Consider the following 23,639-nt stretch of genomic DNA (forward strand, 5'->3'; position numbering starts at 1 on the left):
TTACGACCCTGGTAGTAAATAATGTTACAACCGGCTACCGTCTTTCGTCTTAAGTTCTGCCCTGTGTGGAGATGAGGCAGGGTGAGGCAGGGTGAAGCAGGGTGAGGCTAGGGTGAAGCAGGGTGAAGCAGGGTGAGGCTAGGGTGAAGCAGGGTGAAGCAGGGGGAGGCTAGGGTGAGGCAGGGTGAGGCTAGGGTGAAGCAGGGGGAGGCTAGGGTGAGGCAGGGTGACGCTAGGGTGAAGCAGGGGGAGGCAGGGTGAAGCAGGGGGAGGCTAGGGTGAAGCAGGGGGAGGCAGGGTGAAGCAGGGGGAGGCAAGGGTGAAGCAGGGTGAGGCAGGGTGAGGCAGGGTGAAGCAGGGTGAAGCAGGGGGAGGCAGGGTGAAGCAGGGGGAGGCTAGGGTGAAGCAGGGGAAGGCTAGGGTGAGGCAGGGTGAGGTTAGGGTGAAGCAGGGTGAGGCAAGGGTGAAGCAGGGGGAGGCAGGGTGAAGCAGGGGGAGGCTAGGGTGAAGCAGGGTGAAGCAGGGTGAGGCTAGGGTGAAGCAGGGTGTTGTATATAGTTAGACCATTCTTCTGTGCCATGATGGTGAAAACAACACTCATGCAAACACAACTGATCTCCTTTTTTGCCTTTGGAAATAGTTGATGCCAAAGGCGGAGATTTACAAGGCCAGGAACAACTATTGAGGGAAATGGAGTTAGCTTCTGTATCCTCTCCCTACCTCTTATCACCCTTATTTAAGTCTCTCCCTTCCCTTTTACTCCCCTCTATCGACGTCTGTCCGTACCCCCTCCCCTTTCATCTCCTTCCCCTACACTCCCCTCTACCGGCCCCCATCGTACCCCGTCCCCCTTCCCCTACACTCCCCTCTACCGGCCCCCATCGTACCCCGTCCCCCTTCCCCTACACTCCCCTCTACCGGCCCCCATCGTACCCCGTCCCCCTTCCCCTACACTCCCTTATACCGGCCCCCATCGTACCCCGTCCCCCTTCCCCTACACTCCCACCAGGCCCCCATCGTACCCCGTCCCCTTCCCTACACTCCCTCTACCGGCCCCCATCGTGCCCGTCCCCCTTCCCCCCCTCTACCGGCCCCCATCACCCCGTCCCCTTCCCCTACACTCCCCTCTACCATTCCATCGTACCCGTCCCCCATCCTACCGTCCCCTTCCCTCCCTACCCCCATTGTACCCCGTCCCCCTTCCCCTACACTCCCCTCTACCGGCCCCCATCGTACCCCGTCCCCCTTCCCTACTCCCCACTACCGGCCCCCATCGTACCCCGTCCCCCTTTCCCCCCTACACTCCCCTCTACCGGCCCCCATCGTACCCCGTCCCCCTTCCCCTACACTCCCCTCTACCGGCCCCATCGTGCCCGTCGTCCCCTTCCCCTACACTCCCTCTACCGGCCCCATCGTACCCGTCCCCTTCCCCTACACTCCCTCTACCATTATCGTGCCCCGTCCCCTCCCCTCACACTCCTTCTACCGGCCCCATCACCCCGTCCCCTTCCCCTACCTCCCTCTACCAGCCCCATCGTACCCCTGTCCCCTTCCCCTACCTCCCCCTACTGGCCCCCATTGTACCCCGTCTCCCTTCCCCTACACTCCCCTCTACCGGCCCCATCGTACCCCTGTCCCCTTCCCTACACTCCCCTCTACCGGCCCCATCGTACCCGTCCCCTTCCCCTACCCTCTACCGGCCCCCGTCCCCCCATCCTTCCCCTACCCCCCCACTCCCCTCTACCATCCCCCTTCCCCTACCTCCCTCTACCATCGTACCCCGTCCCCCTTCCACTACACTCCCCTCTACCGGCCCCCATCGTACCCCGTCCCCTTCCCCTACCTCCCCATTGTGCCCCGTCCCCTACACTCCCCTCTGCCCCCATCATGCCGTCCCCTTCCCTACACTCCCTCTACCGGCCCCATCATACCCCGTCCCCTTCCCTACACTCCCTCTACTGGCCCCCATCATACCCGTCCCCTTCCCCTACACTCCCAGCCCCATCGTACCCCGTCCCCTTCCCCTACACTCCCTCTACCGGCCCCATGCCCCGTCCCCCCTTCCCCTACACTCCCCTCTACCATTACGTCCTTCCCCTTCTACTCCCCTCTACCGGCCCCCATCGTACCCCGTCCCCTTCCTCCTCCTCTACCATCGTACCCCGTCCCCCTTCCCCTACACTCCCCTCTACCGGCCCCCATCGTACCCATCGTGCCCGTCCCCTTCCCTACAGCCCCATCCCCGTCCCTACCTCCCTCTCTCCTCCCCATCGTACCCCGTCCCCTTCCCTACACTCCCTCTACCGGCCCCCATCGTACCCCGTCCCCTTCTACTCCCCTCTGGCCCCCATCGTGCCCCTTCCCCTACCTCCCCTCTACCGGCCCCATCGTGCCCGTCCCCTTCTATACCTCTCCCTCTACCGGCCCCATCGTGCCGTCCCCCTTCCTACACTCCCTCTACCGGCCCCATCGTACCCCGTCCCCCTTCTACTCCCCTCTACCGGCCCCCATCGTGCCCCGTCCTTCCCCACTCCTCTACCAGCCCCATCGTACCCCGTCCCCCTTCACTCCCCTCTACCGGCCCCATCATCGTGCCCCGTCCCCCTTCCCCATCATTGTCCCCTACACTCCCCTCTACCGGCCCCCATCGTACCCCGTCCCCCTTCCCCTACACTCCCCATCCCCCCTTCCCTACACTCCCCTCTACCCCCCCATCGTTGCCCGTCCCCTCCCTACTCCCCTCTACCGGCCCCATCATTACCCCGTCCCCTTCCCTTATACCCTCCCCCATTCCATTACCCCGTCCCCTTCCCTACACTCCCTCTACCGACCCCCATCGTACCCCGTCCCCCTTCCCTTACACTTCCCTCTACCGGCCCCATCGTACCCGTCCCCTTCCCTACACTCCCTCTGGCCCCATCGTACCCCGTCCCCTTCCTTACTTCCCTCTACCGGCCCCCATCGTACCCCGTCCCCCTTCCCTTACACTTCCCTCTACCGGCCCCCATCATTGCCGTCCCCTTCCTTACACTCCCCTCTACCGGCCCCCATCGTACCCCGTCCCCCTTCCCCTACACTCCCCTCTACCGGCCCCCATTGTACCCCGTCCCCCTTCCCCTACACTCCCTCTACCGGCCCCCATCGTACCCCGTCCCCCTTCCCCTACACTCCCTTATACCGGCCCCCATCGTGCCCGTCCCCTTCCCTACACTCCCCTCTACCGGCCCCCATCGTACCCCGTCCCCCATCCCCTACACTCCCCTCTATCAGCTTCCATCCGTTTCCCCTCCCTCTCCTGCCCCCTATCCTACACCTCCCTACACCACCATTGATTAAATCACTGAACCCAGGCAGCCTAGTAATGAGCCAACAGGCTTTCTGCTGCCTGCTAGTCCATGTTTCCATGTTTCCATGCTTCACCTACTCCCCAAGCAGCAAGCACCCCACACAGTCCATGGATAATACTGCACATGAAGACCGCCGTATGTATTCCCCTACCAGCAAAAAAGGTCACTGTCGCAGGAGTGTATTTTTTACTGTTAGTGTTGCTGAGGCTTGGCGGGCGGGGCTTACATGCCAAGGGAATGAAAACAGGGTAACACTCGTATCACCAAACGTTCGGGGCTCTTGTTACAAAAGTTTTTCTTAAGGTCAGAAAGGAAATTCGTCGGGCTGTCATGAGTGTTGTTTCCGTTCACGGCGCAGAAGCTTTCCAAAACTACCTCAGTCAGCCTCAAGAAACCACCAATGGAAACCCCGACAACTTCTGCCTTTTGAAATATAGATGGACTAAGGCTTCCAAGAGTTTAATGATAATGCCTCTTCTTGTATAGTGTTTGCAAGCGCTGGCGAGGCTGCCCATTACGTCATCGTCTTGGCCTTCGTTAATACGAGGATTTCCGCTACGGGATGTGGTGGTGGCGGTGGTGGTAGCAGCAGTAGTAGTAGTGGAAGTAATGGTAGTAGTGGTAGTAGTAGGCTAGTTGTTATCGTTGTTTCCCGCGACAGTGGAATCAGTTTTGTTTTAGCGTTTTCCGTAACCGCAATAATGATATTAGTAATAAAAAAAATTATAGCTCCAATAGTAGTCGTATATCCTAGTAGCTGCAACAGTGGTGTGTGTGTGTGTGTGTGTGTTTAAACTTGCGCAGTAACGACAGAGGAAATCCTGGCGTCAAATTACTATCTGAAATCATCACATCTATAACACACCACACACACACACACACAGTCTAGCCTCCCCGGAGCCATGAAGAACACCAAGAACACCTCGCTCACCGTCTTCCCGCTGCCGCTGCTGTCACGGGCCCCGCCAATGGTCCTGCTGCTGCTGCTGCTGCTGTTTGGCCCCGGAGGCTCCCCCTGCCACGCCCTGGACTGGGAATGCCGCGCCAATATCACCGTCACGGCTCAAGATACAGCCGAGGTCAACATTACCACTGAACGACACGGAGGCACAGAAATCAAAAGGGCGACGTTGTTCGTGCAGCCCCAGCCAGGCTTCCAGGGCGTCAGTCTCGTGGGGAAGGTTTCTGATGGTGATGCTGATGAGGTGGTCGTTGCCTGGTTCTCGCTGAACGAGACTTGTCTTCGAGGCTACGACCGCTGGTGGCAGTTGGATGCGGAGGTATATAACCTTACTAACCCATACGGCGTTACCCGTGATCAACTTGTATTTGGCGTGCACGTTGGCCATTGTTACAGTGTGTGTAGTCGCGGCCCCTTCCGCAATGTACTGAGCCTCCAGGTCAGGGCTCACGGCGCCTCACGCTGGAGCCTCACGGACTGTGCCAACAAAACCACTGTGCAGAATATCACATCGCCATCACTGGTGCCCTGCTTGGACCCTCCACCCACACCAGGCGTGCCTCCTCACACCACCAGCCCCACAACCCCTGCCACACCCTCACCACCCAAGCCTCATCACACCACCAGCCCCACAACCCCTGCCACACCCTCACCACCCAAGCCTCATCACACCACCAGCCCCACAACCCCTGCCACACCCTCACCACCCAAGCCTCATCACACCACCAGCCCCACAACCCCTGCCACTGAAACACCTCCCTCTTATGTATTGGTGGGGGTGGGGGTGGGGGTGGCCATGCTGGTGGTGGTGATCTTGGTGGTGGTGGTGGTGGTGGTGCGACGGCGGGGACAGCAGATGAAGCCAGAAGGTTGGTGTGTGTTCCTATTCTTTTAGTTTTTTTTGTGTGTGTGTATCTTACACACACACACACACACACACACACACACACACACACAGTCTTAACATAGAGGGAAACTCGGCACCTCATAAAATACATTTCGAGAGAAAGCTGATAAGCGCACAAAGAGGAATGGTGGAAATAATACTGAAGTTACCCGGAGAGGCAGGGAGAATACATCATGGATTAGAGAACAGGCTGTAGGTGCAACAGTACTGCAATGAGAAAGAATGATTAATAGGAGTAAAAAATGGAGCAAAAGAGTAAAAATGTAGTTGGTCAGGTGACAGCATGAGTACGTCGAGCTGCCAACAGACCGAGGACCGAAGTAACACAGTGGCGGCCCGGGAACAGCACAAGTCAGGACAGTTAGAGCGTGACTTTGCCGAGGCAGGATTGAATGCTCTAACGCCAGACAGAGAGGGCTGGAAAACGTTAGGAAAGGCCGTTATCATGCAGTGCTATAGTAATTGATGATGATGATGATGATGTAATAGTAGTAGTAGTAGTAGTAGTAGTAGTAGTAGTAGCAGCAGCAGTAGTAGTAGTAGTAGTAGTAGTAGCACTAGTAGTAGTGGTAGTAGTAGTAGTAGTAGTAGCAGTAGAGTCTGGAACCAGTCTTTGCTTTCTAAACTGCCCTCTTTCGGATTCTATCCCTCTCTCTGTTCCTTTATCTCCAGTTTCCTTTCCGGCCGTTCTATCTCTGCGGTGGTAGACGGTCACTGCTCTTCCCCTAAACCTATCAACAGTGGCGTTCCACAGGACTCTGTCCTATCACCCACTCTCTTCCTGTTATTCATCAATGATCTTCTTTCCATAACAAACTATCCTGTCCACTCGTACGCCGACGACTCCACTCTGCATTATTCAACTTCTTTCAATAGAAGACCATCACAACAGGAAGTACACGACTCCAGACTGGAGGCTGCAGAACGCTTAACCTCAGACCTTGCTATCATTTCCGATTGGGGCAGAAGGAACCTTGTGTCCTTCAATGCCTCAAAAACTCAATTTCTCCACCTATCAACTCGACACAATCTTCCAAACACCTATCCCCTATTCTTCGACAACACTCAGCTGTCACATTCTTCAACACCAAACATCCTCGGTCTATCCTTAACTCAAAATCTCAACTGGAAACTTCATATCTCCTCTCTCGCTAAATCAGCTTCCTCGAGGTTGGGCGTTCTGTATCGTCTCCGCCAGTTCTTCTCCCCCGCGCAGTTGCTATCCATATACAGGGGTCTTGTCCGCCCTCGTATGGAGTATGCATCTCACGTGTGGGGGGACTCCACCCACACAGCTCTTCTGGACAGAGTGGAGTCTAAGGATCTTCGTCTCATCAGCTCTCCTCCTCCTACTGATAGTCTTCTACCTCTTAAATTCCGCCGCGAAGTTGCCTCTCTTTTTATCTTCTATCGATACTTCCATGCTGACTGCTCTTCTGAACTTGCTAACTGCATGCCTCCCCCCCTCCCGCGGCCCCGCTGCACACGACTTTCTACTCATGCTCATCCCTATACTGTCCAAATTCCTTATGCAAGAGTTAACCAGCATCTTCACTCTTTCATCCCTCACGCTGGTAAACTCTGGAACAATCTTCCTTCATCTGTATTTCCTCCTGCCTACGACTTGAACTCTTTCAAGAGGAGGGTATCAGGACACCTCTCCTCCCGAATTTGACCTTGCTTTTGGCCACCTCTTCTGATTCTTTTATGGGAGCAGCGATTAGCGGGCTTTTTTATATTTTTTTTTTGTGTGCCCTTGAGCTGCCTCCTTTGTTGTAAATAAAAAAAAATTAAAAAAGTAGTAGTAGTAGTAGTAGTAGTAGTAATAGGAATTGTAGTAGTAGTAATAGGTATAATAGCAGCAACAGTTCCCTATCATTATCATCATCAGCAATCCTAAAGGCCAGTCATACCATGCCTCCGACAGACGCAGACCAGCAGCGAACTAGTCCAGCGGCGCCCGGCGTGAGGGAGGAGGTGGTCAACAGCCTGTACGAGCCCTTTGACCGCCCTGCACCGTCCTGCGTGACGGAGGAGGTGGTCAACAGCCTGTACGAGCCCTTTGACCGCCCTGCACCGTCCTGCGTGACGGAGGAGGTGGTCAACAGCCTGTACGAGCCCTTTGACCGCCCTGCACCGTCCTGCGTGAGGGAGGAGGTGGTCAACAGCCTGTACGAGCCCTTTGACCGCCCTGCACCGTCCTGCGTGAGGGAGGAGGTGGTCAACAGCCTGTACGAGCCCTTTGACCGTCCTGCACCGTCCTGCGTGAGGGAGGAGGTGGTCAACAGCCTGTACGAGCCCTTTGACCGCCCTGCACCGTCCTGCGTGAGGGAGGAGGTGGTCAACAGCCTGTACGAGCCCTTTGACAGCCTGCGCCAGCCGCCCCCAGCCGTCACCGCCCCCACACACCTCCAGAAGTGATGATGACGGTGGTGAAGGTGTTAGAGGTGGTGGTGGTGATGATGGTGGTGGTAGTGTTAATACTGGTAGAGGTGGTGGTGATGGTGGTAGGCATTCACATTCTGTTCGCTCTAGCCCCGTACATAAGCCCCGCCCACTCGAGCCCAACACCTTTCTCCCATCGGGGCAGCCAGATTCGGAAGGCTCCTCAACGACGCAGTACGTGTCATCCGAGCAAAAAACGAGTCACAGCCACGTCCCTCCACCCCGCCCGTGTAAATAGACGCCGTGCATCGCAACAAACCCGTAACCGTGATCCCGCAAGTACCACCACCTCTATAACCAAGCCTCTAGATAACTTAAAAATCCTTAGTTTCAATGCGCGTAGCCTAAGAAACAAATTTGATGAACTGAGATGTCTTGCTCTAACAGAAAATTTTGACATAATTGCTATAACCGAAACATTTATCGACACCACAAATATTGATTTAAGTTCCGAATACAACATAGATGGCTACAGACTCTTCAACAAAGATCGTGTAAACCGTAGAGGCGGTGGCGTCGCCCTTTATGTCAAAAGCTATTTGCAACCCACTGACAAAACACCGGGAAACAGTAACGTTGAACATTTGTGCGTGCGAGTAAACATTGCAAAAGTCAATTTAAATATATCTGTCACCTACAGACCTCCCGGGCAATCACTCGATGACGACCTTGAAATGTACAGCGTCTTAAGGCAGTCACTTAATAACAACGACTCACTGATATTAGTAGACTTTAACCTCCCCATATCGACTGGGCGACACTGTCAGGTACAGAAGGCGAGTCACATAGAATGATCGAATTTCTAGAAGAAAATTATCTAAGCCAAATGGTTTCTGAGCCAACTCGACAAAATAATATACTCGACCTTGTTATAACGACCCAAGATAACCTAGTCAGTAGTGTCACGGTAGGAGAACACCTCGGTTCTTGCGATCATAAATTAGTGCGCGTCGACATTAGAGCTCAATCATCAGTGACTGAAAATAAAGTAAAGGTGCCCAATTTCAAAAGAGCTAACTTCGTAGAAATCCGACAAAAACTAACAGAAATACAACTATCAGATGACGGCAACGTAGATGAAGCCTGGCTAAGCTTTAAAAATCACTTACTCACTCAGCAGAACACATTCGTCCCCTTGTGCGAGAAGCGAATTAACACTAATAAAAGCCCACCGTGGTTTAATAGCGAAATTAAACAATCGGTCAATGAAAGAAAATTGTTTTACAGGTTGAAGAAAGAACAAAGCACGCCCGAAAACATTAGACTTTATAATGATGCCAGGCGACGAGTAAAAAGACTAGTAGGTCAGGCAAAGCGTAGATATGAAGAAAATATTGCAGCCAACTGTAAAATAATCCGAAATCTTTCTTCAGTTACATAAACAACAGAAAGGCGATCAAAAGTGGTATTGGACCTTTAACAAACAGCGACGGTGCACTAGTGACTGACAGCCAACACATTGCAAACCTCTTAAACAATTACTTTTCCTCGGTGTTTAATACTAACAGTCTTCCTCTCTACCACCAACACCAGTACTATTGTAAATCTCGAGCATGCATTGCCTAATTTTGAAATAACAACCGATGAAGTCCTTAAAGCTCTCCATTCACTTAAAACAAATAAAAGTCCCGGACCCGACAAAGTATATCCTATACTGCTTAAAGAAACAAAGAGCGAAATACTCTCCTCCCTCACTACCGTATTCAATATGTCCTTGCGACAAGGCATCGTCTCTTCGGATTGGAAAAAGGCTAACGTGACACCGATTTTTAAGAAAGGAGACAAAAAAATACCAGGTAACTACCGACCCATTAGTCTAACTTCAATTGTAGGTAAGCTACTCGAGAGCATAATTAGAGACAAAATTGTGAGTTACCTCGAAAGCCACTCATTAATTGGAGATTCACAACATGGCTTCCGTAACAAAAGATCCTGCCTGTCAAACCTACTGACCTTTTATAACGATCTCTTCTCAATTTATGACGTAACCAAATCAGTGGACGTTGTCTATCTTGATTTCCAGAAAGCGTTTGATAAAGTCCCACATCATAAATTACTTTATAAATTAAAGCAAATAGGTATTGACGGTCAAGTAAACCAATGGATCGCGAATTGGTTGAGCAACAGACAACAAAGAGTTGTGAATGACGGATTTAACTCAGAGTGGGCGCCGGTCACTAGTGGCGTCCCTCAGGGCTCGGTTCTTGGCCCAGTGCTCTTCATTATTTACATCAACAACGTGGATGTTGGACTCAATAATCGCATTAGTAAATTTGCAGACGACACAAAGATTGGTAACTCGGTTCTCACTGACGAAGACAGGCAAAGCCTCCAAGAGGATTTGCACAAAATTTCAGCTTGGTCGGATAAATGGGAAATGCCCTTTAACGTAGACAAGTGCCAGGTCCTTCAAGTTGGAACAAAAAATAAGAAGTTCGATTACGAAATACTCGGCGTTAAACTCACAAGCGTTCAATGCGTTAAGGACCTGGGGATTAAAATAGCGTCAAACCTCAAATTCTCACATCAATGCATCGATGCAGCAAATAAAGCGAACAGAATGTTGGGCTTCATTAAAAGAAACTTTTTATTCAAGAATAAAGATGTAATACTTCCGCTCTACAATAACTTAGTCAGACCCCACTTGGAATATGCGGTACAGTTTTGGTCTCCCCACCATGCAAAGGACATTGCTAAACTAGAAGGTGTTCAGCGTCGAGCAACAAAAATGATCCCTTCCTTGCGCAACAAATCCTACGAAGAAAGGCTTTCCACCCTTAACATGTTCTCACTTGAGAAACGTCGCCTCCGAGGAAAACTGATCGAATGTTTTAAAATACTTAATGGTTTCACGAATGTAGACAGAACAAAATTGTTTATGATCGATGACACTTTGCGAACTAGGAACAATGGCACAAAACTCAAATGTAGACAAGTAAATTAAGACTGCACCAAAATTTTCTTCACCAACGTTGTAGTGCGAGAATAGAATAAGCTCCCACCATCAGTGGTCCAGTGTAACACGATTGACTCCTTTAAAAACAAGCTCGACCGTCACTTCCTTCAACTTAATATTAACTAGAGTAGAAAAGCAACGTTTTGGAGCCATCTGATTAATGTAAAATCACTTAGGTTTAAGGACAGACCACCTAGTCTGGACCATGGTGTCTGTGTGGTCTGATTTTCTATGTAAATCTATGTAAACACCCACCAATGAGCTGCAACCTTTCCCAGCATTCACCAATCACATGCAGCCACAGCGAGAAAAGGGGCGTGGCTTGCTTGTGGATCAGCCAATGGTATACACTTGACAGGGAAGGGGGAGGGGCTGGTGGGGATGGTGGCAGTGATGATGATAGAAAGTGTTGTTGGTAGGATAGTAAGTAAAGTTAGGGCTATACTCTATAGCTACTCGTGGCCTCAGTGCTCATATCCGTATCATTATTGTACTCTTCAAGTCTGCATTGAGTTATATGGAAGTCCAAATGCTTTAGCTATAAGAGAACCAAACTTGATTGATAATGTGATTTCCGCTTGACAAAAGTAAACAAAAAAATAAATAAATAAAATAACATAAACAGACATGTAACTGGATTCTGTGGGAAGCTTTGTTCAGTGGGGGAAAATAAATTAATGTTAAGAAATGTATTTATCCTGACCTGATTTGCTCTTAACTATTAATGTGATTTATATTATAGTTCTTTAAAAAGTTATGATGATGATGATAATGATGATAATGATAAGAAGAATAGAAAGGAAGGGAGGAAAATAGAATAAGAAAAATAATTAAAAGAAGAAAAAGAAGGAGAAGAAGAAGAAGAAAAAGAACAAGAAGATCAGAAGAAGGAAAACAAGAACAAATACAAAACAAGGAGAATGGTGATGATCTAAATAACAAAACAAAATTGTATAACTTTAAAAAATATATATATAGTTGCCAATAATTAACTAAGAAAAGTCGAGGTATAGCCTAGCATCACTCTGTATAAACGGTAAGAATAAACTGTAAAACAAATCCTTTATGTGTATATATGGCTTTTGCTTCTTCTTGAGGTGGTGGTGGTGGTGGTGATGGCGGTGATAGTGATGGTGGTGGTGTTTGTGGTGGTGATAGTGGTGGTGGTGGTGGTGGTGTGTGGGACGGTGTGAGTGGAAGAGAGAGAGAGAGATGAGAGGTGGTGGTGGTGGTGAGGTAGAGATGAGAGAGTGAGAGAGGAAAGGAAAGAGGGAGAGACGGGGGGCGGGGACGGACCAGGGAAGTCGGGGTCCGGAGTCAGGGGATGAAAAGGGTGAGGGGAAGGGCGTTGGCAGGGGGTCTGAGGTGGTGAGGGGAAGGGGGCGTTGGCAGGGGGTCTGAGGGTGAGGGAAGGTGGTGGCAGGAGGTCTGAGGGTGAGGGAAGGGGATAAGAGAGGGTCTGAGAGAGGAAGGGCCCAAAGTCAAGCAGGGGTCTGAGGGGTGAGGGAAGGGGGCGTTGGCAGGGGTCTGAGGGTGAGGGAAGGGGGCGTTGGCAGGGGTCTGAGGGGTGAGGGAAGGGGGCGTTGGCAGGGGGTCTGAGGGGTGAGGGAAGGGGGGTTGGCAGGGGTCTGAGGGGTGAGGGGAAGGGGGTGTTGGCAGGGGGTCTGAGGGGTGAGGGGAAGGGGGCGTTGGCAGGGGTCTGAGGGTGAGGGAAGGGGGCGTTGGCAGGGGTCTGAGGGTGAGGGAAGGGGGGCGTTAAGGTCTGAGGGGTGAGGGAAGGGGGCGTTGGCAGGGGGTCTGAGGGGTGAGGGAAGGGGCGTTGGCAGGGGTCTGAGGGTGAGGGAAGGGGCGTTGGCAGGGGTCTGAGGTGAGGAAGGGAAGGGGGCGTTGGCAGGGGTCTGAGGGTGAGGGAAGGGGGCGTTGGCAGGGGTCTGAGGGGTGAGGGAAGGGGGGCGTTGGCAGGGGGTCTGAGGGGTGAGGGAAGGGGCGTTGGCAGGGGTCTGAGGGGTGAGGGGGCGTTGGCAGGGGTCTGAGGGGTGAGGGAAGGGGCGTTGGCAGGGGGTCTGAGGGTGAGGGAAGGGGGCTGGCAGGGGGTCTGAGGGGTGAGGGAAGGGGCGTTGGCAGGGGTCTGAGGGGTGAGGGAAGGGGCGTTGGCAGGGGTCTGAGGGGTGAGGAAGGGGGGCGTTGGCAGGGGTCTGAGGGTGAGGGAAGGGGCGTTGGCAGGGGTCTGAGGGTGAGGGGGCGTTGGCAGGGGTCTGAGGGTGAGGGAAGGGGCGTTGGCAGGGGGTCTGAGGGTGAGGGAAGGGGCGTTGGCAGGGGTCTGAGGGGTGAGGGAAGGGGCGTTGGCAGGGGTCTGAGGGTGAGGGAAGGGGGCGTTGGCAGGGGTCTGAGGGGTGAGGGAAGGGGGCGTTGGCAGGGGGTCTGAGGGTCTGAGGGGTGAGGAAGGGGGGCGTTGGCAGGGGTCTGAGGGTGAGGGGAAGGGGCGTTGGCAGGGGGTCTGAGGGGTGAGGAAGGGGCGTTGGCAGGGGTCTGAGGGGTGAGGAAGGGGCGTTGGCAGGGGTCTGAGGGTGAGGAAGGGGGCGTTGGCAGGGGGTCTGAGGGGTGAGGGGAAGGGGCGTTGGCAGGGGTCTGAGGGGTGAGGGAAGGGGAGCAGGGGGGTCTGAGGGGTGAGGGAAGGGGCGTTGGCAGGGGGTCTGAGGGGTGAGGAAGGGGGCGTTGGCAGGGGGTCTGAGGGTGAGGGAAGGGGCGTTGGCAGGGGGTCTGAGGGGTGAGGAAGGGGCGTTGGCAGGGTCTGAGGGTGAGGGAAGGGGCGTTGGCAGGGGGTCTGAGGGTGAGGGAAGGGGGCGTTGGCAGGGGTCTGAGGGGTGAGGGAAGGGAGCGTTGGCAGGGGGTCTGAGGGGTGAGGAAGGGGAGCGTTGGCAGGGGTCTGAGGGTGAGGGAAGGGGGCGTTGGCAGGGGGTCTGAGGGGTGAGGGAAGGGGGCGTTGGCAGGGGTCTGAGGGGTGAGGGAAGGGGCGTTGGCAGGGGGTCTGAGGGGTGAGGGAAGGGGCGTTGGCAGGGGGTCTGAGGGGTGAGGGAAGGGGCGTTGGCAGGGGTCTGAGGGTGAGGGGAAGGCGTTGGCAGGGGGTCTGAGGGGTGAGGGAAGGGGCGTTGGCAGGGGGTCTGAGGGGTGAGGGAAGGGGGCGTTGGCAGGGGTCTGAGGGGTGAGGGGAAGGGGAGCGTTGGCAGGGGGTCTGAGGGGTGAGGGGAGGGGGGGGGTTGGCAGGGGGTCTGAGGGGTGAGGGGAAGGGGGCGTTGGCAGGGGGTCTGAGGGGTCTTGTGGCTTGCTGAAACACGCCATATATAGTCTCAAAGGGTGACGTGTGATATGGATTTTGGGGGAAGGGGGAGTGTAACTTGTGGGAAACTGAAGGATACGAACTAATAATAACAATACTACTACTACTACTACTACTACTACTACTATTAATAATAATAATAATAATAATAATAATAATAATAATAATAATAATAATAATAATAATAATAATAATAATAATAATAATAATAATAATAATAATAATAATAATAATAATAATAATAATAATAATAATAATAATAATAATAATAATAATAATAATAATAATAATAATAATAATAATAATAATAATAATAATAATAATAATAATAGTAGTAGTAGTAGTAGTAATAGTAATAGTAATAGTAATAATAATAATAATAATATCTCCATAATAATAATTCTAATAATAATAATACCAATAATAATAATACCACCTCTCACCACCACCACCATCACTCACCACTCACCATCACCTCCACAACCACCACCACCACCATCACCACCACCACCACCATCACCACCACCACCACCACCACCACCACCACCACCACCACCATCACCACCACCACCACCACCACCATCACCACCACCACCACCACCACCACCAACACCACCACCACCACCACCACCATCATCACCACCACCATCACCACCACCACCACCACCATCACCACCACCACCATCACCACCACCACCACCACCACCACCACCACCACCACCATCACCACCACCACCACCACCACCACCACCACCATCACTACCATCACACCACCACCATCACCACCACCACCATCACCACCACCACCATCACCACCATCACCACCACCACCACCACCACCACCATCACCACCATCACCACCACCACCACCATCACCACCACCACCACCACCACCATCACCACCACCATCACCACCACCACCACCATCACCACCACCACCATCACCACCACCACCACCACCACCACCATCACCACCACCACCACCACCACCACCACCATCATCACCACCACCACCACCACCATCCACACAAACACCACCACCACCACCATCACCACCACCATCACCACCACCACCACCACCACCACCACCACCACCACCACCACCACCACCACCACCACCACCATCACCACCACCATCACCACCACCACCATCACCACCACCACCACCACCACCACCACCACCACCACCATCATCACCACCACCACCACCACCATCACCATCACCACCACCACCATCACCACCACCACCATCATCACCACCACCACCACCACCACCACCACCATCATCACCACCACCACCACCACCACCACCACCATCACCACCACCATCACCACCACCACCACCATCATCACCACCACCACCACCACCATCATCACCACCACCACCACCACCATCATCACCACCACCATCATCCCCACCATACCACCATGTTACCATCACTTATTTTCGCTAACATTTATTTGTGTATGTTCCTGTTAATTATCTTTCTTTCCTTTCCTTTCTCTTTTCTTTCATCTTTCATTTTTCTTCGTCAACTTTTTATTATGTTCCAGTTTTTTTCCGACGCTCATTTTTTTTCCTATTTCGTATTTCCTGTTTTTTTCTTCTTATCAATAATGTCAAGCTTTCTTTCTTCCTTTCTTTCCTTGTATTTACTCCATTTCTCTTTTTCCTTCTTGTCTCGTAGTTTTCTTTTTATTTGTCAAACTCATGAATCGTTGCAGGAGAGTTATTATGTGTTTTCATGTGACCGTTTATTTTATTTTACGAGATTACAGAAAGTGAAATGTGTGTGTGTGTGTGTGTGTGTGTGTGTGTGTGTGTGAGAGAGAGAGAGAGAGAGAGAGAGAGAGAGAGAGAGAGACTTGTAATTTCAGATAACACACACACACACACACACACACACACACACACACACACGAATGAAAAAAAGTATACTACATGAGTTTAAGTAAGAACAAAAATCTATATACAAAAGTTTAGTGAAATGGATGACAATGAGATTCAAGCACTGGATTGCTTTTGGACCAGACCGTCGCTGCTCGAAACAAAACTTGCGCAAATATAACTATTAACTTTTGATGGTCTTCCGCTCCCAGCCAGTCCATGTAAGGAGGTGTGACGTGTATGTTCAGTAGCTTTGGGGCGCACCGGATGACGAACACGATAACGAAGCGCCGACCATTTTAGATCCTCTTTCTAACCCTTTCCAACTCCCTGCTCCATGTATTACCCCTCCCATCCCATTCATATCTCCTGCCAGCCACCCTCCGTAACCCTTCCACCCCTTCAGTGACCCTTTCCAACTCCCTGCTCCATGTATTACCTCTCCCATCCCATTCATATCTCCTGCCAGCCACCCTCCGTAACCCTTCCACCCCTTCAGTGACCCTTTCCAACTCCCTGCTCCATGTATTACCCCTCCCATCCCATTCATATCTCCTGCCAGCCACCCTCCGTAACCCTTCCACCCTTCAGTTACCCTTTCCAACTCCCTGCTCCATGTACCTCTCCCATCCCATTCATATCCCTGCCAGCCACCCTCCATAACCCTTCCACCCCTTCAGTGACCCTTTCCCTGCTCCATGTCTCCCATCCCATTCTTATCCCCTTCCAGCCACCCTCCGTACCCCTTCCACCCCTTCAGTGACCCTTTCCAACTCCCTGCTCCATGTATTACCTCTCCCATCCCATTCATATCCCCTGCCAGCCACCCTCCGTAACCCTTCCACCCCTTCAGTGACCCTTTCCAACTCCATGCTCCATGTATTACCTCTCCCATCCCATTCTCCCTGCCAGCCCCCCTCCGTACCCCTACCCCCCTTCAGTGACCCTTTCCAACTCCCTGCTCCATGTATTACCTCTCCCATCCCATTCTTATCCCCTTCCAGCCACCCTCCGTAACCCTTCCACCCTTCAGTGACCCTTTCCAACTCCCTGCTCCATGTATTACCTCTCCCATCCCATTCTTATCCCCTTCCAGCTACCCTACGGAACCCTTCCACCCCTTCAGTGACCCTATCCAACTCCCTGCTCCATGTATTACCTCTCCCATCCCATTCTTATCCCCTGCCAGCCACCCTCCGTAACCCTTCCACCCCTTCAGTGACCCTTTCCAACTCCCTGCTCCATGTATTACCCCTCCCATCCCATTCATATCCCCTTCCAGCCACCCTCCGTAACCCTTCCACCCCTTCAGTGACCCTTTCCGTCTCGGCTGCCCCCTCTCCACCCTTTCTTTATTACCGTTTTCCTCCTTCTCCTTTCGTCCTTTCCTTCTTCTCCACCTCATCCCTTCTCCTTCACCTCGTCCTCCTCCCTCCTCCTTCCTCTCCCTTCTCCTCCTCTTCTCCACGCAGTACCTAGCTCCTCCTCCTCCTCCTCCTCCTCCTCCGAAGATATAAAAGAAGGAGGATAATAATAATTTAGATAGTGTAATGCCAGTGAAAAGCAAAGCGTATGAATAAGCAGAAGGGAGGATCACGAGGACTTACGAGCGATACAGTTAAAGAAGAAATAGAAGAAGAAGAAAAATCAAGAAGCAAATCAGAATATTGCACGAGAGTCCCACCGTCTTCATCCCCCTACAAGCAAGGTCACTATCGCAGGAGTGTTTGTTTTGCTGCTGGTGGTGCCGGGCTTGGTGGGCGGGGCTTACATGCCAAGGGAATGCAAACAGGGCAACACTCGTATTCCCAAACGTTCGTGGCTCTTGTTGCTTGTTACGAACGTTTTCTTTAGGTCAGAGAGGCGATACGTACGTCGCGTTGTCTTGAGTGTTTTTTTTTTTTGTTTGTTTGTTTTTTTGTTCACGGCGCAGAAGCTTTCCACAACTACCTTCAGCCTCAAGAAAACACCAATGGAAACCTCGACAATTTCTGCGAGAGCCTTTTAATGTATATGGATAGAAGACTTCCGAGAGTTTGATAATATGGACCCAAGGCTCGGCGAGTGCCTGCCTGGTTCCTGTGTAGTGTTTGCTGACGATCGAGGCTGCCCATTGCGTCACCGTCTTGACCTTTGTTATATGTAGGCGACGATTTCCGCTGCAGCCAGGATGTGGTGGTGGCGGTGGTAGTAGTGGTCAAGGAGGGTACAGTAGTAGTAGTAGTAGTAGGAGTAGTAGTAGGCTAGTTGTTGTTGTTGTTGCTGCTGTTGTTTTTTCCTGCTCTGCCGCGACTTATTTTAGCGTTGTCCGTAACCGTAGTAATACCAGTAATAGCTCCAGTAGTAGTCGTAGTCTAGTAGCAATAGTAGGCTTAGTAGCAACAGTGGTGTGTGTGTGTGTGTGTGTGTGTGTGTGTGTTTAAAATTTCGCAGCAACGAGAAGAAATCCTGGAGTCAAATACTATCTGAAATCATCCTAGCTGCATGTATAACACACTACACACAGTCACACACACACAGTCCAGCCTCCCCGGAGCCATGAAGAACACCAAGAACACCTCGCTCACCGTCTTCCCGCTGCCGCTGCTGTCACGGGCCCCGCCAATGGTCCTGCTGCTGCTGCTGCTGCTGCTGTTTGGCCCCGGAGGCTCCCCCTGCCACGCCCTGGGGGAATGCCGCGCCAATATCACCGTCACGGCTCAAGATACAGCCGGGGTCAACATTACCACTGTACGAGACGGAGGCCCAGAACGCATATTGACGACGTTGTTCGTGCAGCCCCGGCCAGGCTTCCAGGGCGTCAGTCTCGTGGGGAAGGTTTCTGATGGTGATGCTGATGAGGTGGTCGTTGCCTGGTTCTCGCTGTATAACACTTGTCTTCAAGGCTACGACAGCTGGTGGCAGTTGAATGCAGCGGTGTATAAGTCCATTTACCAAGACGGCGTTGCCCTTGATGAACTTGTATTTGTCGTGCAGGTTGGCCGTTGTCACAGTGTGTGTCTTCGCGGCCCCTTCCACAATGTTTTGAGCCTCCAGGTCAGGACTCACGGCGCCTCACGCTGGAGCCTCACGGACTGTGCCAACAAAATCCCTGTTTATAATTACATACCATCATCACTGGTGCCCTGCTCGAACCCTCCACCCACACCAGGCGTGCCTCCTCACACCACCAGCCCCACAACCCCTGCCGCTGAAACACCCACACCAGGCGTGCCTCCTCACACCACCAGCCTCACAACCCCTGCCGCTGAAGCACCCACATCCCAACAAGTATTGGCGGGGGTGGTGGTGGCCATGCTGGTGGTGGCGAATGTGATGGTGGTGGTGGTGCTGGTCCTGGTATGTGGGATGGCGGCGACGTTAGAAGAAGACGGAAGGTTTGTGTGTTAACCCACCTTTTTAGTTTGTGTGTGTGTGTGTGTGTGTGTGTGTGTGTGTGTGTGTGTGTCTTACACACACACACACACACACAGTCCCAACATACAGAGAAACACTGCGCCTCACTAAATACTTTTCGAGACAAAGCTGATAAGCTCACAAAGAAGACTAGAGAAACTAATACTGAAGTTACCCGGAGAGGCAGGGAGAATAGGATTAGAGAACAGGCAAAGGCTGTCTGTAGGTGCAACAGTACTGCAATGAGAAAGAATGATTAATAGGAGTAAAAAATGGAGCAAAAGAGTAAAAATGTAGTTGGTCAGGTGACAGCATGAGTACGTCGAGCTGCCAACAGACCGAGGACCGAAGCAACACAGTGGCGGCCCGGGAACAGCACAAGTCAGGACAGTTAGAGCGTGACTTTGCCGAGGCAGGATTGAATGCTCTAACGCCAGACAGAGAGGGCTGGAAAACGTTGGGAAAGGCCGTTATCATGCAGTGGAATAGTAATTGAGGATGATGATAATGTATCCTCCTATTGTCCTTAAAAACTGTGCCTCCGTGCTGTCACCCTGCCTGGTCAAACTCTTTCGCCTCTGCCTGTCAACATCTACCTTTCCTTCTTGCTGGAAGTATGCCTTCATACAGCCTATACCTAAGAAAGGTGACCGCTCCAATCCCTCAAACTACCGTCCTATTGCTTTACTTTCTTGTCTATCTAAAGCTTTTGAATCAATCCTTAACCGGAAGATTCAAAAGCACCTTTCCACTTCTGACCTTCTATCTGATCTCCAGTATGGGTTCCGCAAGGGGCGTTCTACTGGTGATCTCCTAGCCTTCTTAACTGACTCTTGGTCATCCTCTCTTAACCGTTTCGGTGAAACTTTTGCTATTGCGCTGGACATATCAAAAGCTTTTGATAGGGTCTGGCACAAATCTTTGCTTTCTAAACTACCCTCCTACGGTTTCTATCCTTCTCTCTGTACCTTTAGCTCCAGTTTCCTTTCTGACCGTTCTATTTCTGCCGTGGTAGACGGTCACTGTTCTTCCCCTAAATCTATTAACAGTGGTGTCCCACAGGGTTCTGTCCTATCTCCCACTCTTTTTCTGTTGTTCATTGATGATCTTCTTTCCAAAACGAACTGTCCTATCCATTCCTACGCCGATGATTCCACTCTGCATTACTCAACTTCTTTTAATAGAAGACCCACCCTTCAGGAACTTAACGACTCAAGGCTGGAGGCTGCAGAACGCTTAGCCTCAGACCTTACTATTATTTCCGATTGGGGCAAGAAGAACCTGGTGTCCTTCAACGCCTCAAAAACACAGTTTCTCCACCTATCCACTCGACACAATCTTCCAAATAACTATTCCTTATTCTTTGACAACACCCAGCTATCACCTTCCTCAACACTAAACATCCTCGGTCTATCCTTAACTCAAAATCTCAACTGGAAACTTCATATCTCATCTCTTACTAAATCAGCTTCCTCGAGGCTGGGCGTTCTGTACCGTCTCCGCCAGTTCTTCTCCCCTGCACAGTTGCTGTCCATATACAGGGGCCTTGTCCGCCCTCGTATGGAGTATGCATCTCATGTGTGGGGCTCCACTCACACAGCTCTTCTGGACAGAGTGGAGGCTAAGGCTCTTCGTCTCATCAGCTCTCCTCCTCATACTGATAGTCTTCTACCTCTTAAATTCCGCCGCAATGTTGCATCTCTTTCTATCTTCTATCGATATTTCCACGCTGACTGCTCTTCTGAACTTGCTAACTGCATGCCTCCCCCCCTCCCGCGGCCCCGCTGCACTCGACTTTCTACTCATGCTCATCCCTATACTGTCCAAACCCCTTATGCAAGAGTTAACCAGCATCTTCACTCTTTCATCCCTCACGCTGGTAAACTCTGGAACAATCTTCCTTCATCTGTATTTCCTCCTGCCTACGACTTGAACTCTTTCAAGAGGAGGGTATCAGGACTCCTCTCCTCCCGAAACTGACCTATCTTTCGGCCACCTCTTTGGATTCTTTTTAGGAGCAGCGAGTAGCGGGTTTTTTTATTTTTTATTAATGTTTACTTTTTTTGTGCCCTTGAACTGTCTCCTTTGCTGTAAAAAAAAAAATAATAATAATTGTAGTCGTAATAGTAATGGTAGTAGTAATTGTAGTTGTAGTAATAGTAGTAGTAGTAGTAGTAGTAGTAGTAGTAGTAGTAGTAGTAGTAGTAGTAGTATGAATAGTAGCAGCAACAGTTCCCTATCATTATCATCATCAGCAATCCTAAAGGCCAGTCATTCCATGCCTCCGCCAGACGCAGACCAGCAGCGAACTAGTCCAGCGGCGCCCGGCGTGACGGAGGAGGTGGTCAACAGCCTGTACGAGCCCTTTGACCGTCCTGCACCGTCCTGCGTGACGGAGGAGGTGGTCAACAGCCTGTACGAGCCCTTTGACCGTCCTGCACCGTCCTGCGTGACGGAGGAGGTGGTCAACAGCCTGTACGAGCCCTTTGACCGCCCTGCACCGTCCTGCGTGAGGGAGGAGGTGGTCAACAGCCTGTACGAGCCCTTTGACCGTCCTGCACCGTCCTGCGTGAGGGAGGAGGTGGTCAACAGCCTGTACGAGCCCTTTGACCGTCCTGCACCGTCCTGCGTGAGGGAGGAGGTGGTCAACAGCCTGTACGAGCCCTTTGACCGTCCTGCACCGTCCTGCGTGAGGGAGGAGGTGGTCAACAGCCTGTACGAGCCCTTTGACCGTCCTGAACCCTCCTGCGTGAGGGAGGAGGTGGTCAACAGCCTGTACGAGCCCTTTGACCGCCCTGCACCGTCCTGCGTGAGGGAGGAGGTGGTCAACAGCCTGTACGAGCCCTTTGACCGCCCTGCACCGTCCTGCGTGAGGGAGGAGGTGGTCAACAGCCTGTACGAGCCCTTTGACAGCCTGCGCCAGCCGCCCCCAGCCGTCACCGTCCCCACACACCTCCAGAAGTGATGATGACGGTGGTGAAGGTGGTAGAGGTGGTGGTGGTGATGATGGTAGAGGTACTGTTAATAGTGGTAGAGGTGGTGATGGTAGTAGGCATTCACATTCTGTTCACTCTAGCCCCGTACATAAGCCCCGCCCACTCGAGCCCAACACCCACCAATGAGCTGCAACCTTTCCCAGCATTAACCAATCACATGCAGCCACAGCGAGAAAGGGGGCGTGGCTTGCTTGTGGATCAGCCCGTGGTATACACTTAACAGGAAAGGGGGAGGGGCTTATTTGCCTAGTTCAGGGGTTCCCAACCTGGGGTACATGTACCCCCAGTGGTACAATTGCACTTTTCGGGGGGTACATTGGGTCCGAGAGAATAACCACTACTGTACAGTACATTTTAGTAAGCAAAACTGTTATTTAAATTTATCATCAGTGTACATACAGATTGAAATTTTCATTATATCAAAATATTACAATTTCATCGTTTTTTTATAATATTTTTTTTCGGGGTACACAGGAACCTATGAAAAATGCCCAAGGGGTACAGAGGAACAAAAAGGTTGGGAACCCCTGGCCGAGTTAGAGTGAACAGATGACAGTGGTGGTGGTGGTGGCAATGATGATGATAGAAAGTGTTGTTGGTAGGATAGTAAGTAAGATTAGGGATATACTCTATAGCTACTCGTGGCCTCAGTGCTCATATCGTATCATTATTGTACTCTTCAAGTCTGCATTGAGTTATATGGAAGTCCAAATGCTTTAGCTATAAGAGAACCAAACTTGATTGACAATGTGATTTCCGCTTGACAGAAGTAAACAAAAAAATAAATAGAATAAGATAAACAGACATGTAACTGGATTTTGTGGGAAGCTTTGGTTAGTAGAGGATAGTAGATTAATGTTAAGAAATGTATTTATCTTGACCTGATTTGCTCGTAACTATGAATGTGATTTATATTATAGTTCTTTAAAAAGTTATGATGATGATGATGATGATGATAGTGATAATGATAAGAAGAATATAAGGGAAGAGAAGAAGAAGAAATAGAATAAGAAAAATAATTAGAAGAAGAAGAAGAAGAAGAAGAAGAAGACGAAGGAGAAGAAAAAGATGGAAAAGAAGAAGAAGAAGAAGTATAAAAAGGAAAACAAGAGCAAGTACAAAACAAGGAGAATGGTGATGATCTAAATAATGAAAAAATTGTATAACTAAAAAAATAAAAAATACATAGTTGCCAATAATTAACTAAGAAAAGTCGAGGTATAGCCTAGCATCACTCTGTATACAAGGTAAGAATAAACAATAAAACAAATCCTTTCTGTGTATATATGGGTTTTGCTTCTTGAGGTGGTGGTGGTGATGGTGCTGGTGGAGGTGGTGGTGATATATTCGAGCCAACAGGATACGGATAAGAGAGAGAGAGAGAGAGAGAGAGAGAGATGACGGGA

The 23,639-nt window shown here is 51.2% G+C and overlaps 1 protein-coding gene across 50 annotated transcripts; it reads left to right on the forward strand.

Annotated features, from left to right (window-relative positions):
* Window positions 1-3,810: 3,810 nt before the first annotated feature.
* Window positions 3,811-23,504, forward strand: LOC127005646 (mucin-1-like). 50 transcript variants are annotated; one of them, XM_050874678.1, is made up of 6 exons: window positions 3,812-5,177; window positions 7,143-7,252; window positions 7,373-7,432; window positions 7,493-7,552; window positions 21,579-21,938; window positions 21,999-23,504. In XM_050874678.1, the coding sequence occupies exons 1-6, from the start codon at window positions 4,250-4,252 to the stop codon at window positions 22,200-22,202; spliced, it is 1,722 nt and encodes a 573-aa protein (XP_050730635.1). In that variant the 5' UTR covers window positions 3,812-4,249; the 3' UTR covers window positions 22,203-23,504. The 50 variants fall into 50 exon arrangements, with proteins under 50 accessions (XP_050730619.1, XP_050730618.1, XP_050730622.1 ...); XM_050874687.1 differs by having other exon boundaries at window positions 7,143-7,192; XM_050874662.1 differs by having other exon boundaries at window positions 3,811-5,177; window positions 7,143-7,552; window positions 21,579-21,698; window positions 21,759-21,938.
* The last annotated feature ends 135 nt before the right edge of the window (window positions 23,505-23,639 follow it).

This window comes from Eriocheir sinensis, chromosome 30 (genome assembly GCF_024679095.1).
Source record: "Eriocheir sinensis breed Jianghai 21 chromosome 30, ASM2467909v1, whole genome shotgun sequence".
In the NCBI taxonomy this organism is placed as follows: domain Eukaryota; kingdom Metazoa; phylum Arthropoda; class Malacostraca; order Decapoda; family Varunidae; genus Eriocheir; species Eriocheir sinensis.